At 47.5% G+C, this 16,585-nt stretch overlaps 4 protein-coding genes across 11 annotated transcripts; 2 read left to right on the top strand and 2 right to left on the bottom strand.

The window, feature by feature from the left end:
- Window positions 1-154: 154 nt before the first annotated feature.
- On the top strand, window positions 155-2,720 carry mbo (members only). Its single transcript, NM_079606.4, has one exon. The coding sequence runs from the start codon at window positions 206-208 to the stop codon at window positions 2,312-2,314; it is 2,109 nt and encodes a 702-aa protein (NP_524330.2). The 5' UTR covers window positions 155-205; the 3' UTR covers window positions 2,315-2,720.
- Window positions 2,721-2,946: 226 nt separating this feature from the next.
- Window positions 2,947-3,197, top strand: CG43630 (uncharacterized protein). Its single transcript, NM_001260150.1, has one exon. The coding sequence runs from the start codon at window positions 2,951-2,953 to the stop codon at window positions 3,095-3,097; it is 147 nt and encodes a 48-aa protein (NP_001247079.1). The 5' UTR covers window positions 2,947-2,950; the 3' UTR covers window positions 3,098-3,197.
- Gnmt (Glycine N-methyltransferase) lies at window positions 3,123-4,599 on the bottom strand. The gene is made up of 4 exons (NM_141966.4): window positions 4,344-4,599; window positions 4,081-4,208; window positions 3,764-4,020; window positions 3,123-3,471 (listed from the first exon to the last, which is right to left on the bottom strand). The coding sequence occupies exons 1-4, from the start codon at window positions 4,556-4,558 to the stop codon at window positions 3,202-3,204; spliced, it is 870 nt and encodes a 289-aa protein (NP_650223.1). The 5' UTR covers window positions 4,559-4,599; the 3' UTR covers window positions 3,123-3,201.
- A 648-nt stretch (window positions 4,600-5,247) lies between these two features.
- On the bottom strand, window positions 5,248-16,376 carry CG14395 (uncharacterized protein). Of its 8 annotated transcripts, none has more exons than NM_001275574.1 (8): window positions 16,064-16,376; window positions 10,199-10,756; window positions 8,686-9,073; window positions 8,381-8,625; window positions 7,448-8,260; window positions 7,046-7,343; window positions 6,700-6,986; window positions 5,248-6,569 (listed from the first exon to the last, which is right to left on the bottom strand). In NM_001275574.1, the coding sequence occupies exons 2-8, from the start codon at window positions 10,411-10,413 to the stop codon at window positions 5,594-5,596; spliced, it is 3,222 nt and encodes a 1,073-aa protein (NP_001262503.1). In that variant the 5' UTR covers window positions 10,414-10,756; window positions 16,064-16,376; the 3' UTR covers window positions 5,248-5,593. The 8 variants fall into 8 exon arrangements, with proteins under 8 accessions (NP_001262503.1, NP_001262507.1, NP_001262505.1 ...); NM_001275578.1 differs by having other exon boundaries at window positions 6,682-6,986; window positions 7,046-7,301; NM_001275576.1 differs by having other exon boundaries at window positions 7,046-7,301.
- Window positions 16,377-16,585: the final 209 nt, after the last annotated feature.

Raw genomic sequence — 16,585 nt, 5'->3', positions numbered from 1 at the left:
CGTCTTTCGTTGAAAAGTTTAAGCAGCAATAATTATTAGTACATTTTCCGAAAATGTTGGTGTTAGCGTTTTTTTAACAAATTTCTTGTTTCATGAATTCGAATTAAAAAAATACTAAAAAAAAATACTTTGCGGATTTCCGAAGACTACTATCACACTAGCATTGACTTACAAGCCGGGCAACGAATTGAAGCATAAACAAACGATGTCGCTCACCGATGTCTTGGAATTGAACAAAACGGAGTTGTTCGCGAAGATTCGCAATGGGTTGCCCGTGGTGCAAAGGACTCAGAACCTGCTGGACTGCAAGGACGATCTGCTCTTTGCCTGGCACGCGAAGGACAGCTGTCTGTTGGTTCGCAACTGGCGCTCATCGCTGGCGGCAAAGGTGAATATCCAGTTCCAGACACTGATTCCATCGAGCTTGGTGAGCCTGGAGGTGGACCGCGTGCTGGCCTCCAACGAGGGCTCCCTCGTGGCACTAAGTGGACCGCGCGGCGTTGTCATAATGGAGCTGCCCCGCCGCTGGGGCCCCGATGGATACTACAAGGATGGCAAGCCAGTGATCACCTGCCGCACGTTCGGCCTGGACACTCAGCTTTTCCTAAAAAACCCGCACTTGGAAGTGCGCCAGGTCCGCTGGCATCCGCACTCCGTGTCAGACTCCACGCTGCTCGTGCTGCTCAACAACAACACGATTCGAGTGTACAATCACTCCAAGTTGCGCCACGTGTGGCAGGTGGGTCCCCCGGTGCTTCGAAGTGGGGCCAATAACTCGCTATGCGACTTTGGCGAGCTAGCCGTTGACTTTGACATCGCTCCTGCTGCAAAACCACGTGTCACTGAACCAGAAACAGCCGGCAATAACGAAACCACTTTGGATAAGAGCAACAAAACCCTTGTGGCGGCCAAATCGCTGCCGAAACAGGAGAGGATAGAGTGGCCCATGGTTGTGCTCCGCGAGAATGGAAACATCTACATTTTGATGACCGGCGTGGATTCGGAGAATACGCGCCTGCAGGGCCCCGTTACCATAACGCCACAGGCACATGACAATTATGGACTGGAGTCCTGTGCCCTAATGATTATCCCATCACTTCCGCCGACCATTGTTATAGCTGAATCCAATGGAAAGCTTCACCATGCTCTGCTTATGGAGGCGGAGGCCACTGAGCATTCTTTCAATGAGGTTGACGACTCTGTGTTGATTGAACCCGCCGAATACGTTGTACATGTACTAGAAACTGTCGAACTTGAGCTGGGAATATCTGCACCCGCAACTGGAAAAGAAGGAGGCAACTGTCCCATATACTTAAAGCGGGATTTGATCAATGAGCTTCGCTACTTTGCCTACCACAACGCAGGACTTCATGCCGTTACGGTCAGCTTTATCGCAGAGCTGCAACGTTACTTGGAAAGCGAGTCCGATGAAGATCGTCTAGAGCTGGCGGTCTCTGCAAGTGCAGAGTACATTCTGTGCACAAAATTCGATTCCAGTGAGACGGTGAACGCAGTCTTTGGACTTGCCCTATTACAAATTCCTGCCGGTATAGTTCTACTGCTGGGCAGCGGTCAGGTGATTAGCCTTAAGCTGGTAATTGATGCCCAGCTGTTGGTTACACCTAATGAGAATAAGCCAGTTGACTCGGAAGTGTCTCAGCAGGAAAGTGGGCCACCGTTTGTCGATACGATTAAATCGCTTTTGCAACGTAGTGTTAACCAGCCCATCTTGGCGGATAAACTTTCCTCGCCATCCGCCCAGGAGAGCTTCGAACTGCTTAACCAGGCAATCGAGGTGCTTCGTGAGCAGTACCTTAAACGACATGACCTTGTGCGCGCCGCATTTACACGCCACATCAACCAGATCCAGCTGAAGAAGGAACAACAGCTGCAGGAGATCCAAGACCTGGAGCAGGAACGCGAACTGATCAGCGAGCGGGCCCACAAGCTTGCCGAGCGCTTCGAGGAGATTAGCTACAACCAGGAGCTGCTCGTCCGCAAGTGCAACGCTCTGATGCAGAGGGCCAATGCCTCACTACCCAATAGTGTGATTGCGGAACGGGAGTTTTCGCAGGAGGTGATTCGACTTAATAAGGTCACCCAGAGCCTGGCCGCTGGACTGGAGACTGCTAAGAAGACGTTTAACAAGCAGCGCTACCACATTGCCCAGAGTCAAGAGGACCTCAAGAAGAACGCGTACGAGCTGCCGGAGAAACAGCACCGCACTATCACCGAGATACTTACCCAGCTAACCGGGGAGATCGATCGCCAGATCACCGACGTCAAGCGCATTAATAAAATCGTTGGCATCTAAATTCGGATTGGGAAGCACGCTCTTAAGATTTCACCACGTTTTCGTGATAGTAAAGCCGTTGCGTAGAACTAAAACGTATTTTTAATAAACATGTCAATTAAGTCCTATTTTCGTTAGCTGGCTTCTGTTTTTTGTATTCGATGACACTTTAATGAGCATACGTCAGCGTTTTCTGCTAGACGATCCTTCATGAAGACACAAAAACATTTGATACCCATGGGTATTGTGCTACAAAGTCTACTACAGTAAAATCTATTCTTGACGTACTGTCCCATTTTCCGGATTATAGTTCAAAAAGTAAAATAATAGTAATAAAATAATAATAAGAATAAAATAATGAATAATAATAGTAGACTTCATACATCATAATTCGGAAATACAAAGTATTGTAGTACTGCTGTAACATAGTTTTCCAACTTTCAGCTCCACTGTTATTAGAATACCACAAATTTTTCTAGTATTTGGTTTTTAAAGTATCGCATTTCGATCGTTACTCATTTTCTCTGCAAAGCAGAACCCATTGAAAACGTAATGGAAAAGCATTTGCAAGGCTAATGACACTCGCCCCAAGAATTGAGGGTTTCGATAGCTATTGCGTTTTAGTGACAGTCTAAAGCGAAGTTCGGCGGACGAGAGATGACGTTGATACTACTGGCTGCCCTGTCGAACATCTACACCGGGATGTTCAACTACGTGAAGGCCAAATTCCCGTTCGTGATCGAGGCCGCCATGGTGACCCTGTGCTTTGGCTCCATCGTGGGTCGATTCTGCATAATGGTTTAGAAGAAAACTGAGGAGACTCGAGACTGTGCGAATCGAAGGAACTTTATGTATATTTATATGGATGTGTCTTGTGGCCTTATGTGAATACAACTAAAAACTTAAATCTAAACCTGTGGCTTTTCGATCAGGTGAATGTAGAAGGCGGGGTTCTTCACCTGGCTCATCTCCTTGAAGTCACCATACAACTGGTGCTTGGCTTTGGCGGAGAAGATCTCGGCTAGAATCTCCTGGAATCGTTTCAGCCCGTGGGGATAGTAGGACAGACGGAACTCACTGGTCAACTTGTTGCCAGCGATCAGGTAGTCCATCGACACCAGGGCGGGCTTACCGCAGTAGAAGAGCACGGATGTCTTGATGTCCGCCGTGTGACTCGTCTGCAATTAGAAGCAAGTCATCATTGGATTATTGGATTAATTGAATCGAAAGATGTGTAACTGATAAGGCGATTGATGATTATGATGTGTTATGTGGGGTTCACAAACAAGATCATCCGTTCTTATCACCGCGATGATGCGACAATATTAAGCTATTTTCACAGATAGTTTTTAATTGAGGAGATGATTCGCTAGAATTTGTACAACTCACTATAGGAGGTATGAACTACACGCTAATTGGATTAGATTCTACAGATCGGCATTAGATTTTAAATGGGAAATTGGTACTTACATTATAGTAGATGCTCTTGGCAGGCGTAGCTCCCGTTTCCAGGATATTGTCGTAGTTGCGATGATCGATAAGCAGGACGCCTCCAGGCTTGAGGCACTTTTCGAAGTTGCCAATAGCCTGCTTGTGCTCCCGCTGATCCCCGAACCCGTCCATCAAGTGGGCAAAGGAGTTGCCCAAGCAAATGACGGCATCGAAACCATCCTGAATGTGCTCCTGAATGTCGTCGTACAGTGTCAACCAGTTGGCTTCCTCAATGACTGTAGGATAACAATAGATATAGATACAGGGCTAAGCTTATTGATCATTGCCCAACTTACCCCACTTATCGAAGGCAGCTTCATTTCGCCGGGCCCAGCGCTCCTTGAGGGCGTACTTCAACATCTTATCAGAGGCATCTACGGACACAACTTCGAAGCCCTCCTCCACAAGCATCAGGGAGTCCACACTGAAAGAAAAGTGTTGAAGATTAGAGCACAATAGAGCATAATTAAATTAGGGATTCTTAAAGGATTCATTAACTAGATGTATTGATTCTATACCATAGTTCAGATGAAAATGCGAGGATGATTTCCCATCTTACCCCGTTCCACAGGCCACGTCTAGGACACGCTTGCATCCCTTATTGCGCAGCATATCGATCAGGAAGTTCTTGTAGTTGTCCGTACGCGAGTTTTTGTCACCGATGAAGATTTCCCACACCTTGGCGGCCTTGCCATCGGCGTACTGATCCCGGACTCCTTCGGCGGAGATGCCATCGGATCGGGCAACGAACACACTGTCAGCGGAGGTTGTCATCTCTGTTGGTCAGCACTGGTCGGCGGATTGCAAGTGAATAATTTGCCGTTCCACCATCACGTTCGACGTCGCCTTTCCTGGGATTCAGAAGCCAACAGCTGGCGCTCCCACATAGTGCCGACTTCGGCCACATACATAGCACTTCATAATCTTATCAGTTCCGCCCATTTGACGTATGACCCATGGGCGGGATGACGGCTAGAGCTTCAACATCTGTTCCCGACGGAACGTGCTCTCGCCGGCGGGCTTTCGCTTTTGTGACTTGCTTCTGACCCTGACCCTCCGGTTTTGATTAGGAGTCAGCGATCGCATCCCCTGGTCAAAATAGAATGACGAAGCAAATAGTTAAGCATGTCAGCTTACAGTGAAATCTGTAATCTGTAAAACTTATAAAAATCACAGATATTATTAGATCCTGTCGGTTCCAATCTGTGTTGCGTCACTAAAATATTGTTATTATATTTGTCCATATATATATAACAAATTATAGTTCATAAACTATAAAAGGTCTGCTCTGATTAGTACTCACTGTACATCGCATAAGCTCAAAGAGCTCTATATTTTCCTTGGATTTCCCCAAATCACTGTTTTTTTGAGATAGGAGTCATTTCCGACACAAAGATTCATATATAGAATATTGAATATTGCTAAATCATCCCAGGACTTACGTAAACCACAAACTGATATTTCTTGTTGAGTATATATGTTTTTATTTAAAATAGTATTTAAAAATATTGCACTGCTTTAAATAATTGGAACTCTTGAATGTCCAAAAGATTGGTCATTATATTGCACCTTGATTTCTACGGATACGATCTTAGAGATAAAGTCTCACTGAATTTTCTATAGGAGGTACTTAAAGCTAATGATGATTACGTTTCCCAAGATAATTGATCGTTTATACGGTAGGCTTGAAAATCGCCTTGGGAAACATAAGCCGTTCGATGGAGTAAATTATTTCCTTTAAATATAAGCTTATGAACTATGTACAATCTTATCAGAACCAGCTTCTAGTGTCGGATCTCTCATCCTGGTCTATGGCAAGTAACCCAGCGAATCCTCTAGCGAGGCGCTGACCGCCCGCATCGACTGATAGCTGCCCATGCGGCTCCTGCTGGCGGTGCTACGAATGGAGGCGGCCTTGGCCTCCATGGCCTTTAGATTCGCCAGCAGATTGTCGGCACTTCCTCCGCCCGCCAAACCCATGCCACTGCCCAGAGGCATCGGCGGTGGGAGGCCTCCACCCAACCGATCCGTGCTAAAGGATTCGCGGGTGCGGTACGAGGACCTTCTGGAAGAGGCGTACGACCGACAGCTACCATTGCCAATCCTCGATCCAGGACCCTTCGGTGGGCACAGGCTTTTAATGTCAGTCGTCTGGCTGAGCTTCATGTCCGCAAAGACCGCCGCCGCCTCCACGCTCTTCTTCACGCTCAGTGCCTCGTGCGGCTGCACCGGTTGACCGCTTCCGCTGATGCTAAAGAGCTCGTAGTCCAGGCCCAACTTCTCCGCAGACTTTCCCTTGCGTGCCCCTCCAGCTCCTGCGTTGCCTGGGCGGGATTTGCGCTGCTGTTGCGACAGGGAATCCTCGCTGATGGCTGCCGCCGCCGCGGATCGCTGGCGACGATGGGTTCGCTTGCAATAGCATTTGCTGGCGCTCACACAGCTGTCGGAGTCACACGATGTAGTGGTTTCCGTGTGCGTGTTGTTGGCCGAGTCGCGTTCCATCGAGCTGGCCGGCTCCTCCTCCACCATGGAGCAGTAACACTTGTCGTCCGAGCGGCAGGATATCAACGAGTGCCGGTTGTTGGCTGCAGTTCCTGCTGTATTGGTTGGCAGGACAGCTCCGTTCGAGGGCTTTCGCGTGGGTGAGGCCAGGGCCATGGTCCGTTCATTCTTCTGGCGCAACTTGTGGTTCAGGTGCTCCGTTCGTAGGCTGCAGTAGCAGCGATCGGCGGAGGCGCAGGCGCAGGACTCGGAGTCATAGCTGCACTCAGAACAGGACACGTATCTGGGGGATATAAACGAGGGGTTTAGTTAAAATCCAAAAATACTGGGATTAGAGTAGAAAGTAAAGATTTTCATGAAGCCCGTTTTTAAATAGATAGTAAAACATGTAGTACCTAATGGTGGAAACGTACCCGCTGCTGCTGTTTCGATTGAGTCCTTGGGTGTGCTCGTTCCGCACCACGGAGACATCGGAACCGCTTGTGGCCGCCCTATTCCGCTGGTGCTGTTGCTGGGCGTGGCTGTGGTTGATGGGCGGTCCAATGATGATGGGCGAACTGATCCTGGGCTTGCCCTTGCTGTCTAGCGTGGACTCCTTCACCGTCGGCTTTGCCAACTTGCCGCGGCACGAGCGAAACTGGCCCAGTTGGAGCACCTTCTTCAAACTCTTTGTGCCGAAAAAACTCGTCTTTGCTTTCTTCTAAGATGAAATATGTATTATGTACTTGGACCATCCAAAGTTCAGAAAAGGAAACCCACCTGTGATCCATTAACACTAGCCTTGCGCTTCTGCTTCTTTTTCTTCTGGCGCCTCATGATGTTCTTGGAACGCTGGAAGAGCTCATCCTGGGTCAGTGTGACAGCCAGCTTCAGCAGAAACTCCTTGTAGATGGGCTTTAGATCGTTGAAGGACATGCCGTCCGCGTCGATGATGGCGTACAGGATGTCGTCCAGCGAGTGCAGGTTCTCGTGCAGGCGAAATTCGTTAAACAGTTCGCTGAAACCAAGTGGGGAACTAGAAGCACAATTCAAGCGATGCCAATCAACCAGACCAAACCTTCTCCCCCATATTGCAAAAAGTTGCCGCCCGTGCCCATGGGCCAGAAGCAGTGGTGCAGTGCGCCAGTTGCATCTGACCACCGGACCGGTGGCAATACTCACCCTCCTCCGCCGCCGCCTCCACCGCCTAGCTTGCCGGAATGGCGTCTCGCCGCCCGCGACTTGTAGCGTGTCAGTCCTCCGGTGTTGAGAAAGCTGCCGGATCTGGGAATGGCCACACGCGTGAGTATGTCCCCGTTGGCGGGTGCCACGTCGACAGTGGCAGATAGTTCCGAACCCACGGAAGTCTTCTTGCCGTGATGAGCGCTTTGATGCAGCCGGGTCACATGACCATTGCCACATACAATGCTGCCACTTCGCGATGGCCCTCCTCCTCCGCCGCTTCTGTGGTTACCCAAACCAGGAACGGTTGTGGGAACCGGAGGAGCTCGCTTAGACTTGTGGGATTTGCGCCTGCGCTCCTCCGTCGACGTTTCCAACTCTGCCGTCTCGTTGATGACATTACTGTGTGAGCTTAGAGAGCTATTGGACACCCGCTTCTTTCGACCAGAACGGGATGGAGCACCACTGGCACTGCCCCGGAAGGAGCTGCGACGTCCAGAGGCACTAGGCACAATCTGCGACCGCGACAGGTAGTTTGAGCTGGCCAATGCCGAGCTGCTGGCGATGCTGATGCAACTAACTCCGTTCTGTTGACGCGGTGCCCTCCGCTGGGTGCTCCGCCGGGAACTGCTGCTTACGTGAGCCATCAGACTCTGGTAGAGCGTGGCCGCGATCACTATGGCGTCCTCGGTGCTCTTGCAAATGAAACCATGGCACTCGAGCACCTTGGGTGAACTGGCCGACCGCATTACCACCGCGAAAATGGGCGCGTGCACATGGATGCTGTGCTCCACCGCCAGCTGCTCGCTGGAGCTATAAATTTGATATATAAAATAGTTTATAATTAATAGATATATCCTTGAAATATATTTTAAGTAAATTAATCATATGGTTAAGAATAAGTGCTCCAAAGAACCTAGAATGATAACTCACCTGAGTGGCTGGAACAGGGCAGTCTTGTCGATATTTTCTGGATCGGTGATCAGGGGCAGAAAGGCGGCACCACCATCGTCGTCAGATATGACGAACTTCACCGCCGACCACACGGCAATGTTGTGGAAGGGCGTTATGAGGGCCTCGTTCTCCTCCGGAGCAGCCGCTCCATTTGAGATGGCCAGAGCGCTGATCTTCACTCTCAGTCCGGTGGCACAGATATCCAGCGATCCAGAGTTGAGCTTCTGTTGATTGGAAGCAGAATATTATGGCCAGTTGGGTGGAGAATTTGAGAACATGCATACCTTCTTGGTCACCTCACTGAGGTACAGCTGACGCAGTGGCTCCTGCAGGCCCTGCAGACTGGTCACCTTGTCCTTCAGTGGCAGCGAACCTAGACAGGTGACATCGAAGCTGCTGGTCGCATCTTTGGCCACGTCCGTGAACATCTGCTCGATCTGGGCCTGCACACTGTTGCTGATCCGCTGCACGTCCTTCTTGGCCGCCTCGGCCAGCACCTTGGCCGTCTGCCCCTGACCCTGACCCATTCCCTGCTGGTTGTCCTGCAGGAAGCTGCTCAGGGAGCGCGGCGTGTCGCCCGAGGTGCTGGCCAACTCACTGCGCCCATACATGATGATGGAGCGGGTGCGATGCGATCCACGGGGATCGTCAAGGCGGCTGCTTCGCATGGATCTAGTTAGAGAGAAAGGATTGCCTCATTTTATGAATGAAAGTTAACAAAAGTTAACAACGAGAATTTCATTCATTTACAACTCCCTTAAGTCCCCAATTTCGATTGATATTATCAAACTAGTTTGATAGCCAAGCCCATCCGAAAAGCATCCTTGGCGATGAACAGGTACCTAATTTAATTTTCCCAAAACTCATTAGTTAGAATGTTATCTAGATCATCGATTAGATTGAAAAGTTGATCTATTCCGCTTCTTATTTTATTGCCGTTCTCCAGTCAACACGTTTAGTGCTTGAATCGAGAAAACGGTTCCATTTTTGTGAAAGTTTGACTGATTAACGCAAAAGCAAGCCGAGATTAGCATATTCGCAGCGCCGCGGAGTTTGAGTCCGAGTGTCAGGTATTTGTGAACTTGTTGGCTGGAAGCCAAATTGGCCACATCCTGCTGACCGGGTCAGAGCCCGAGAACCATGAAATGGTCAAAGAGAGGTTGCCGGGATAGAGGCGTCTTGGAGGCCGATGACCAAGTGCCGAACACCGAATGCAGCTTAAGGTGTTCCCAATTCGAGCCATTCCGTTTACCGCTAGCTGACATAAAATCGGAAATGCTTATTTCCATAGAACGTCTCCGAGTTTTGAATGGGAATGAAGATGAAGATGAGTGGTGCTGGGGGAGGGGGAGCTCTTGGTTTTCTTTCTCAATCAATTTAGTAGTTCGTCCGCCGGCGAATGTGTGTCGCCGATGAATATTTGTTTATTCAAAGAGCAAGTGTCGCTCTATCTTTTGATGGCCCCACTTCGGATTGGGAATCTGCTCCATCGGACAATATAGTTTTTAATTTTGGAACTAACTGTAGTTTTATGTTGGTTATGGAAATGCCAAACGGTAAACGAAATATCTCTTGAAACTAGTTTTTGTATCTGTATCTGTATCTGGTGAGTCGCGGTTTCGAGAACGAAAGTGTTGGGTGGTCAGCTGGGGAAATGAGAGGCTAATTGATTTGTTTTGCTTGGAGATGGAGAGCGAGGCTAATGGCCCACCAAAACACACCTCCCCAGGCAATTTGCTACCAATTACCAAATTTCACCCCGAAACTATGACCGAAAACATCATATCCGTAACTCACCTGGAATCGTCAAACATGAGATCGATCTTCAGTTTGTAGATCGAGTTGCGGCTGACACTCGAATTGTTTTCGAGCTGGTCGCCGTCCAGGAGCCGAAAGCCGGAGGAGTTGCTATTGCTGTTGCTGCCGGCGGCGGGGGGCTTTCCACGGGTCCGGACCGAGTTCATTTTGGGCACAGCGACCGCGGTCTGAGAGTCCACCTTGCAGGTGACCATCCTCCTACTCCTTCTTCCTGGTGGGACGTGCTAAACACTAGCGGAATGCCTCAGCTGCGTATGCAAATTTTCACTGTTTCACTGACTGGTTATTATTGGTTTTTAACTTGATCTCTTTGTTGGTTTATTTCGGCGGCGGAGGAGCTAGCAATTTGTGAGCAATTAGCGGTGAATGCAATCCGTTTAGGCGCAATGAACGTTAATTCCCAACATGTTAGCGAATCGCACTGGGCATGAGATATTAGGCACACTGTAAGATGGCCGGCGAAGGTGTTGCATTTGCATGGCGTGCTCCACTGGGGCCATCATTCAATCATCGCACTGGAACCGGCTCATTAATTAACTGCAAGCAAAACCAAAAACCGACAGACTTTAGCATTATTAGATTAAGACACAGGCCCCCAAAACCATTTGGCCATAATTCACGAGTAGGAAAAGGTATTGCAAAATCGTTGTTAATAATATATATATGATCCGCGTTTTGAGGTTTTCCAGCTTTACGTTTTTAGTTTGTACACCGTTTCGGCTGATAAATTGCCCAATGAAATGCGATTGTTGTATCGGAAAAATGCTGGTTGCTATTTGCAGCCACGCACTACGGACTGGGATTCGAGCTGCATCTATGAGATACTTTCACTGCAGAAATATTCGCGGTAATTAGAAAATGCCACACCACACACACACACACACACACACACACACTCGAATGAGCCAATTCGAAATGCCATTTACTTGTGCCTTATTGAACTTCAACTCCACTGCACCACATCGTCACTCGTAAAAAACGCGACCCAATCCGTACAAATACTGGTCTAGCTTTTGGTAATCCGCAACTGCATTCGAGGTGCTGTAACTGGGCTCCGAAGCCGGGCTAAATCCGTCCGAGTTCGTTGAATGCCACACGGCGACTAAAACGGGCTCAAAACGTCGAAGTTGTTGGCCATAAGATAAAAGCAAAGAGAAAGAAGAGAAAGAGCGGACCATAATAACAACAATATCATCTCTGGCGCAAGTGGGCAGTAGGAGCACAATGAGAATGCCTTTGTGTATCGCGGAATATGGAATATGTGATGGCCAAATGGCCAAACTGTTTTTCTTTTGGCCAACATGACGGGCGACAGAGAGAGAGAGAGAGGACGAATGCCACAATCACTTGCCCAATATTGGAGCATTATGTGTGCGGCTCAGCATTTGCATACCACCGATGTGAATGTCGCAAAGTCAATTTTGGGCAATGCACCATTGAGGGCTTAAACTGACATTGGCAATTGACAGTCTCCCACAAAATGGCCCGAACCGCGGGCAAATTGCAATTAAACCCCGTGGTGTCGCGACTTCGAGTGGGTCTTCCAAACGCCGGTGGCCCGGTGGGTTTTGCCATTTGCGCAAGCGCAGAAGCTGTGACGGATTAGGGGATTCCGGGGCCAGATGGAGCGCATGTTTAGCTGGATAGTTGGATGCGGCCAGGGGAAGGGTAAGCAGCGGGCTGCAGCAGTGAAGGCATTTTCGAAATCAATGACCGTGGTCAAGTCTTACGATAATTGGAGCTGCCCGCGGCCTCTTTCGCTCCATCGTAAAATGCATTTAATTTTTCACTTTGTGCCGAGCTGAAATCGCCTGGGCGCAGTTGGTAATTGAGAATGGCTTGGCCAAGAATGTTAATACTCGTTGGTGATTCGCCGAGCAGAAGAATAGTTTCGGTTAATAAGCATAATAATTCATATGCATGCAAACAGGCATTACAGGCTTGCTTTTAGATTTGCATTTTAAACTGCAAGTTAGAATAAACAAAAAAGCTATGCTTTGTAGATAGTGTCATTAAAAGGGGGGATGCATGCATGCATGATGGCTTTTATGATCTTTGGCTGGGCCACCGAAATGAAATCAACACATTACCACCGCTCTTCATTCAAGATGATTTCAATTAAAAGTCCGTTTCCATTTCACTAATAAAACACTTTTGAGCCAGCCGCCGTAAAAATCTATCTCTACGTTTGCATCAAACTTTCCATTTTCCATACGAGATTTTAATTTTGATGGCCTTTGATCGGCTGAGTTGTTTGTTTCTCGAGTGTTGACAACGTTTTCGGCTTATTCATGAGCTAACAGTAACAAGTAATTAAATGTGGTCCATTTGAGACAAAACAAAAAATGCAAAGCGTTTTAATTTGGCCCTTTGTTGTTCAGAGTCTGGCCAGAAAGCTCTGGGTTTTATGGGTTTTCTGGACCCTGAAGGTCTAAAGGGCCTTCTTCAACTTGTGCCTGGTTTCGTTTTCTACGGATGTCTCATGAAAAAGACAGTTAAATAAGATACAAATAATTAACTTTGATTTCAATTCAAAGAACCTGAACACGAACCTGCCCCTTTTCATTTTCGCTTTCAACGGTTTCTGTCCACTTAGATAAATAAATGATAGAATTTTCCTTTGTGCGTCACCAGCTTTTACTTTTAAGAGAATTTTCATTTGGCAGCCAAAGCCGTTAACTGCACGCATTCGACGGGGTGGTGGAGTTGGTGGTGTTGATGGGTGATGTGATTTATTTAACAAATAACATCATACTACCGTGATCATCACTTTCTCTATTCAATTTACCAGGCTGTGTTTCAGCCGTAGTTATTCGTAGTTTCGGTGTCTGTTTTAAGGTTTTTGAGTTTCTTGTGCAGCGGCAGCTATTTCAGAAATTAGTCGTATTTTTTTTCTGCTCAGCGCCAGCCCGACGAAGCTTGAAGATACAGATAGTGTGGATACAACCGGAGGGTTGAGCTGGAAGTTGCAGGTTGGGAGTTGGGTGCTCCGAGAGATACGCTTGATTCCTTCGCGCTCGTCTTGTGCCCAGCATTGCGTATCTGACATGCGCAGGCAGTGAGAGAAAATGCGAGCAGACAACTAATCCATTAGATTGGCCATAAAGTCTGAGCACGAGCAGTAGTTGGCGGCCCGGTAGAGAACTTTTTCGCAGTGTACTTGGTGGACAGGTTCTGCAAATTATTCAAATCATTTGCACAAAAACATTGCGCAATTAAAGTCTCATGACTTTCCCTTAGACTTAAGGCCCAGACATAATCGCTCTGCGAGACTTTCTTTGTAGAATCGTGGCCCCGACTGAGATACATTTCTTCCCCACTCCAAGCTCCACCAAGCTCCAAGCTGCCAGCTCCATGTGGCTCCATTCATTCATTAGCCAGCCGGCTGACAGTTGCGTCACGAAGCCGCGTCCGAAATGAGTCTTCAAAAGTACACGACAATTGTCACATTGTGCTACTCATTACGCCATTTCCCGCCCCTTTCTACACCCGTCCGACCCACTCACACTCATCCGTGCAACAATAGCGATTCACTTTTCACGAGCCGGAGCGTTTTGATTTCGATTTTGATGCCAGCGGGTGGTGGTTAAAAAGAAATTAATTTCGCGCTTTTTAAAGCCCCTTTGTAAAATTGGCAGTAGCACTTGGACACTGGGCTTTACGATCTGGCTACGTGACTTGACCAAGATCACGACCACTGACCCCAAGTAGTGTGGATTTCACATCCTAAGCTGCTCATTAAGATGTTAAACACTCGGTTTATATAATTGGCCATCATCAGTGGATTTCCGTGTTTACATTGTCACTAGTTTTGCGTACATACATGGCTTTCTTCATTGGCACTTAGGAAAGTGAGAAGTCGACACATTCACATTATGAATATTAAATCAAAGGAATTCAGCTACTCTTATATTTTTAAAGAAGGTTAACTGTGATTGTGCAAAAACGGCTTGCATATGCATCTGTATTACAAACTCCTTTTGAATTAGGGCTAATATCTTTCGGACCGGTCGTTATGGACACTTTACCGCACAATGCCCTATCCACGAGAAGATGGTTAGGTGCATTACGCCGTAGATAATGAAATCCAACAAAGAAATTGCCCAAAAGAGCGTGACGCGTGGCGCTGCTCATGAACTCTGGGCCATAAATTGCCATAAGCATTTGCATTTGCATACCGCATGGCCACTATTCACGGCCTAAAGCATCCGGGGACTTGGACCTTTAGCGGTAAGTGGTCACGAAAATTCTAATGGAAATTCTTCTTGGCAGCTCAAAATGTTTGTTGTTCGCTTTAATTGGACAACTCAACGTGTTTTCGGGTGCTAAATGGCACTCACTCATCTTTGGTCAGCTGAGTTCAAATGGCGCGTGCTTTGTGGGTCAGCTTTCCGCCCATGATCACGTTAACGCCTCCGCCTCCAACGGGCGACCGGAATGGACATTAAGTACCCGCATTGACACCATCTGATTGCCGGCTAACTGTGCTCTTTGTGGCCCAGTGCCGTTCCTCTGCGAGATTAGATCGTAATTCTTGGCTTTGGCCAGATAATTGCTTTCTTGTCATTTAACGCGTTCGCAGGGAAAGTTTGCACTTCTCGGTAGTACGAGAAAATAGATTTTCTTTATTGCTATTCATAATTACGGGGTGCGATACCACTGACCATTAAGGTCGCTGCCTAAATTAAGGGCCACTAGTTTCTGCCTGTGGATTAATGTAATTGTTTCTATTTTTGGATTTACCGACTGTCTGGACGCCCCAGCGTGTCAATAATTGCTAGTACTCAAACACTGAGAAAAAAATTTTTGATTTGATATATCAATTACAGGTTGCTCTTTTAAAGCCACATATTTTCTTGCCCCAAACACTTTAAATTTTACATCATTAAATAGTTAAAATGCATCATTGTGTAATGTTGTAAAAACAAATTAACTTTTTTTTCTCTGGGCCCCCTTTTCAGCAAAATATATAATAATTGTCCCACAGATATTTACACCATGATGAAGTGCCTACTGTTATAAGACCGCCAATTGAATCAATGTACAATCTTGTACTGCATTAGAATGGTTCATTAGCACATTCTAGCGTCCCGATCAAGAGATTGTTCGATAGCGGTAAACTGGTGATTGGAAATGGCTCAACGCACGATTATAGCCACATCCATCGCCGAACAGACGTGTCTGTGAATCGGAGATCCAGTCGAGGAGTTATGGCTGTGACCCACCTTCAGAAGTGGAAACGAGTCGGATCGCAGCTGAAATAAACTGCGCATCGATGCTCCAGTTTCTGAACCGCGGACCTGTCACGCAGCCCCAGCGCCGAGGAGAAAATCTGAAAATAATTGCTAGAAAAGTCGAGAGATCCCTCCTAGAAAGAAGCGCGCGCGGATAACAATTGCGGCCAGCGGACAAGTAGGTAGGAAACCTGAACGAGTTTAGCATGAAAAATGGCTTGTCGATCTTGATTCGAATGTCGTCGCCATGGCATGGAAGCCCAAGAGGCTACCAATGCTACCACAGCGGCAATGGTCGTAAATCCCGCTAATCGAATAAGCGTTTGCCGCTCCGCTAACAAGGCTTATATGGATTGGTTGTCAACGCACACACCTCAAGATCTTGTCCAGTTTTTATGAGCCATTCTTGGCCAGGAGAATGTCGTGGCCTTAGATTGTTCTTTGGGTAATTAGGATCAAATCAGAAATTTAATTGGCAGAAATATCATTAATTGTAATGTCAGATAGAATAAGGCACTCAAAAAAGTGAGGATGGTTAGTTGGCTAGCACAAAATCGTGTGACCACATGTCGTATGAGTAATATAGGAATATTTAAAACTTATTCCTTACCTTCATTGGCTTTTTCTTAACACAAAAATTCGAATACAAAATCACTTTTCACTTGGCAGATCCGCAATTACTAAATGTCGCTCTTGATTTAACCGAGCAATAGAAGAGACAAAACTTTCTTCACAAGACCCGCAATCAAAGTACAAATTCTGCTTATTTTCCCAATGACTCGGTCACGTTCCTATTCTTCAGTAGGCGACAACACTTTCGTTCGCTCGTAATTTGCATTTTCCAGCCGAGAAATGGCCGAAATGGTGTGGAAAACTCAGCAGCCGAGGCAGCGACCGGAGTGCGCGAAGTCAATAACGAGACTAACAGCGGCTGGCCAATTTGATGGCTCCCAAAGCCGAGCTCGAGATGCACAGGCAGCGAAAGAGACAGCAACAGGGGCAGAGAAAGAGACGGGCATGGTGGGGTAGCCGGTGCAGTGGCCAGTTTTGTTTTGGCCTCTGCGCGTGCGTGCAGTTGGCCAAACAAAAGTGCTGACATCTGACGACTGGCGGCAGCAGTGGATTAGCCAAA

The sequence above is a fragment of the Drosophila melanogaster genome, chromosome 3R (assembly GCF_000001215.4).
Source record: "Drosophila melanogaster chromosome 3R".
Lineage (NCBI taxonomy): Eukaryota > Metazoa > Arthropoda > Insecta > Diptera > Drosophilidae > Drosophila > Drosophila melanogaster.
This window is presented reverse-complemented; position numbering and strand designations above follow the sequence as displayed.

Coding starts and splice junctions, on each gene's coding strand:
- mbo (NM_079606.4), top strand. CDS start 206: ATGTCGCTCACCGATGTCTTGGAATTGAACAAAACGGAGTTGTTCGCG.
- CG43630 (NM_001260150.1), top strand. CDS start 2,951: ATGACGTTGATACTACTGGCTGCCCTGTCGAACATCTACACCGGGATG.
- Gnmt (NM_141966.4), bottom strand. CDS start 4,558: ATGACAACCTCCGCTGACAGTGTGTTCGTTGCCCGATCCGATGGCATC. Junction 4,209..4,343: donor GACGTGGCCTGTGGAACGGG/GTAAGATGGGAA, acceptor CTTTTCTTTCAG/TGTGGACTCCCTGATGCTTG. Junction 4,021..4,080: donor AGCTGCCTTCGATAAGTGGG/GTAAGTTGGGCA, acceptor GTTATCCTACAG/TCATTGAGGAAGCCAACTGG.
- CG14395 (NM_001275574.1), bottom strand. CDS start 10,413: ATGGTCACCTGCAAGGTGGACTCTCAGACCGCGGTCGCTGTGCCCAAA. Junction 8,626..8,685: donor TCAGTGAGGTGACCAAGAAG/GTATGCATGTTC, acceptor TCCAATCAACAG/AAGCTCAACTCTGGATCGCT. Junction 6,570..6,699: donor AATCGAAACAGCAGCAGCGG/GTACGTTTCCAC, acceptor TATATCCCCCAG/ATACGTGTCCTGTTCTGAGT.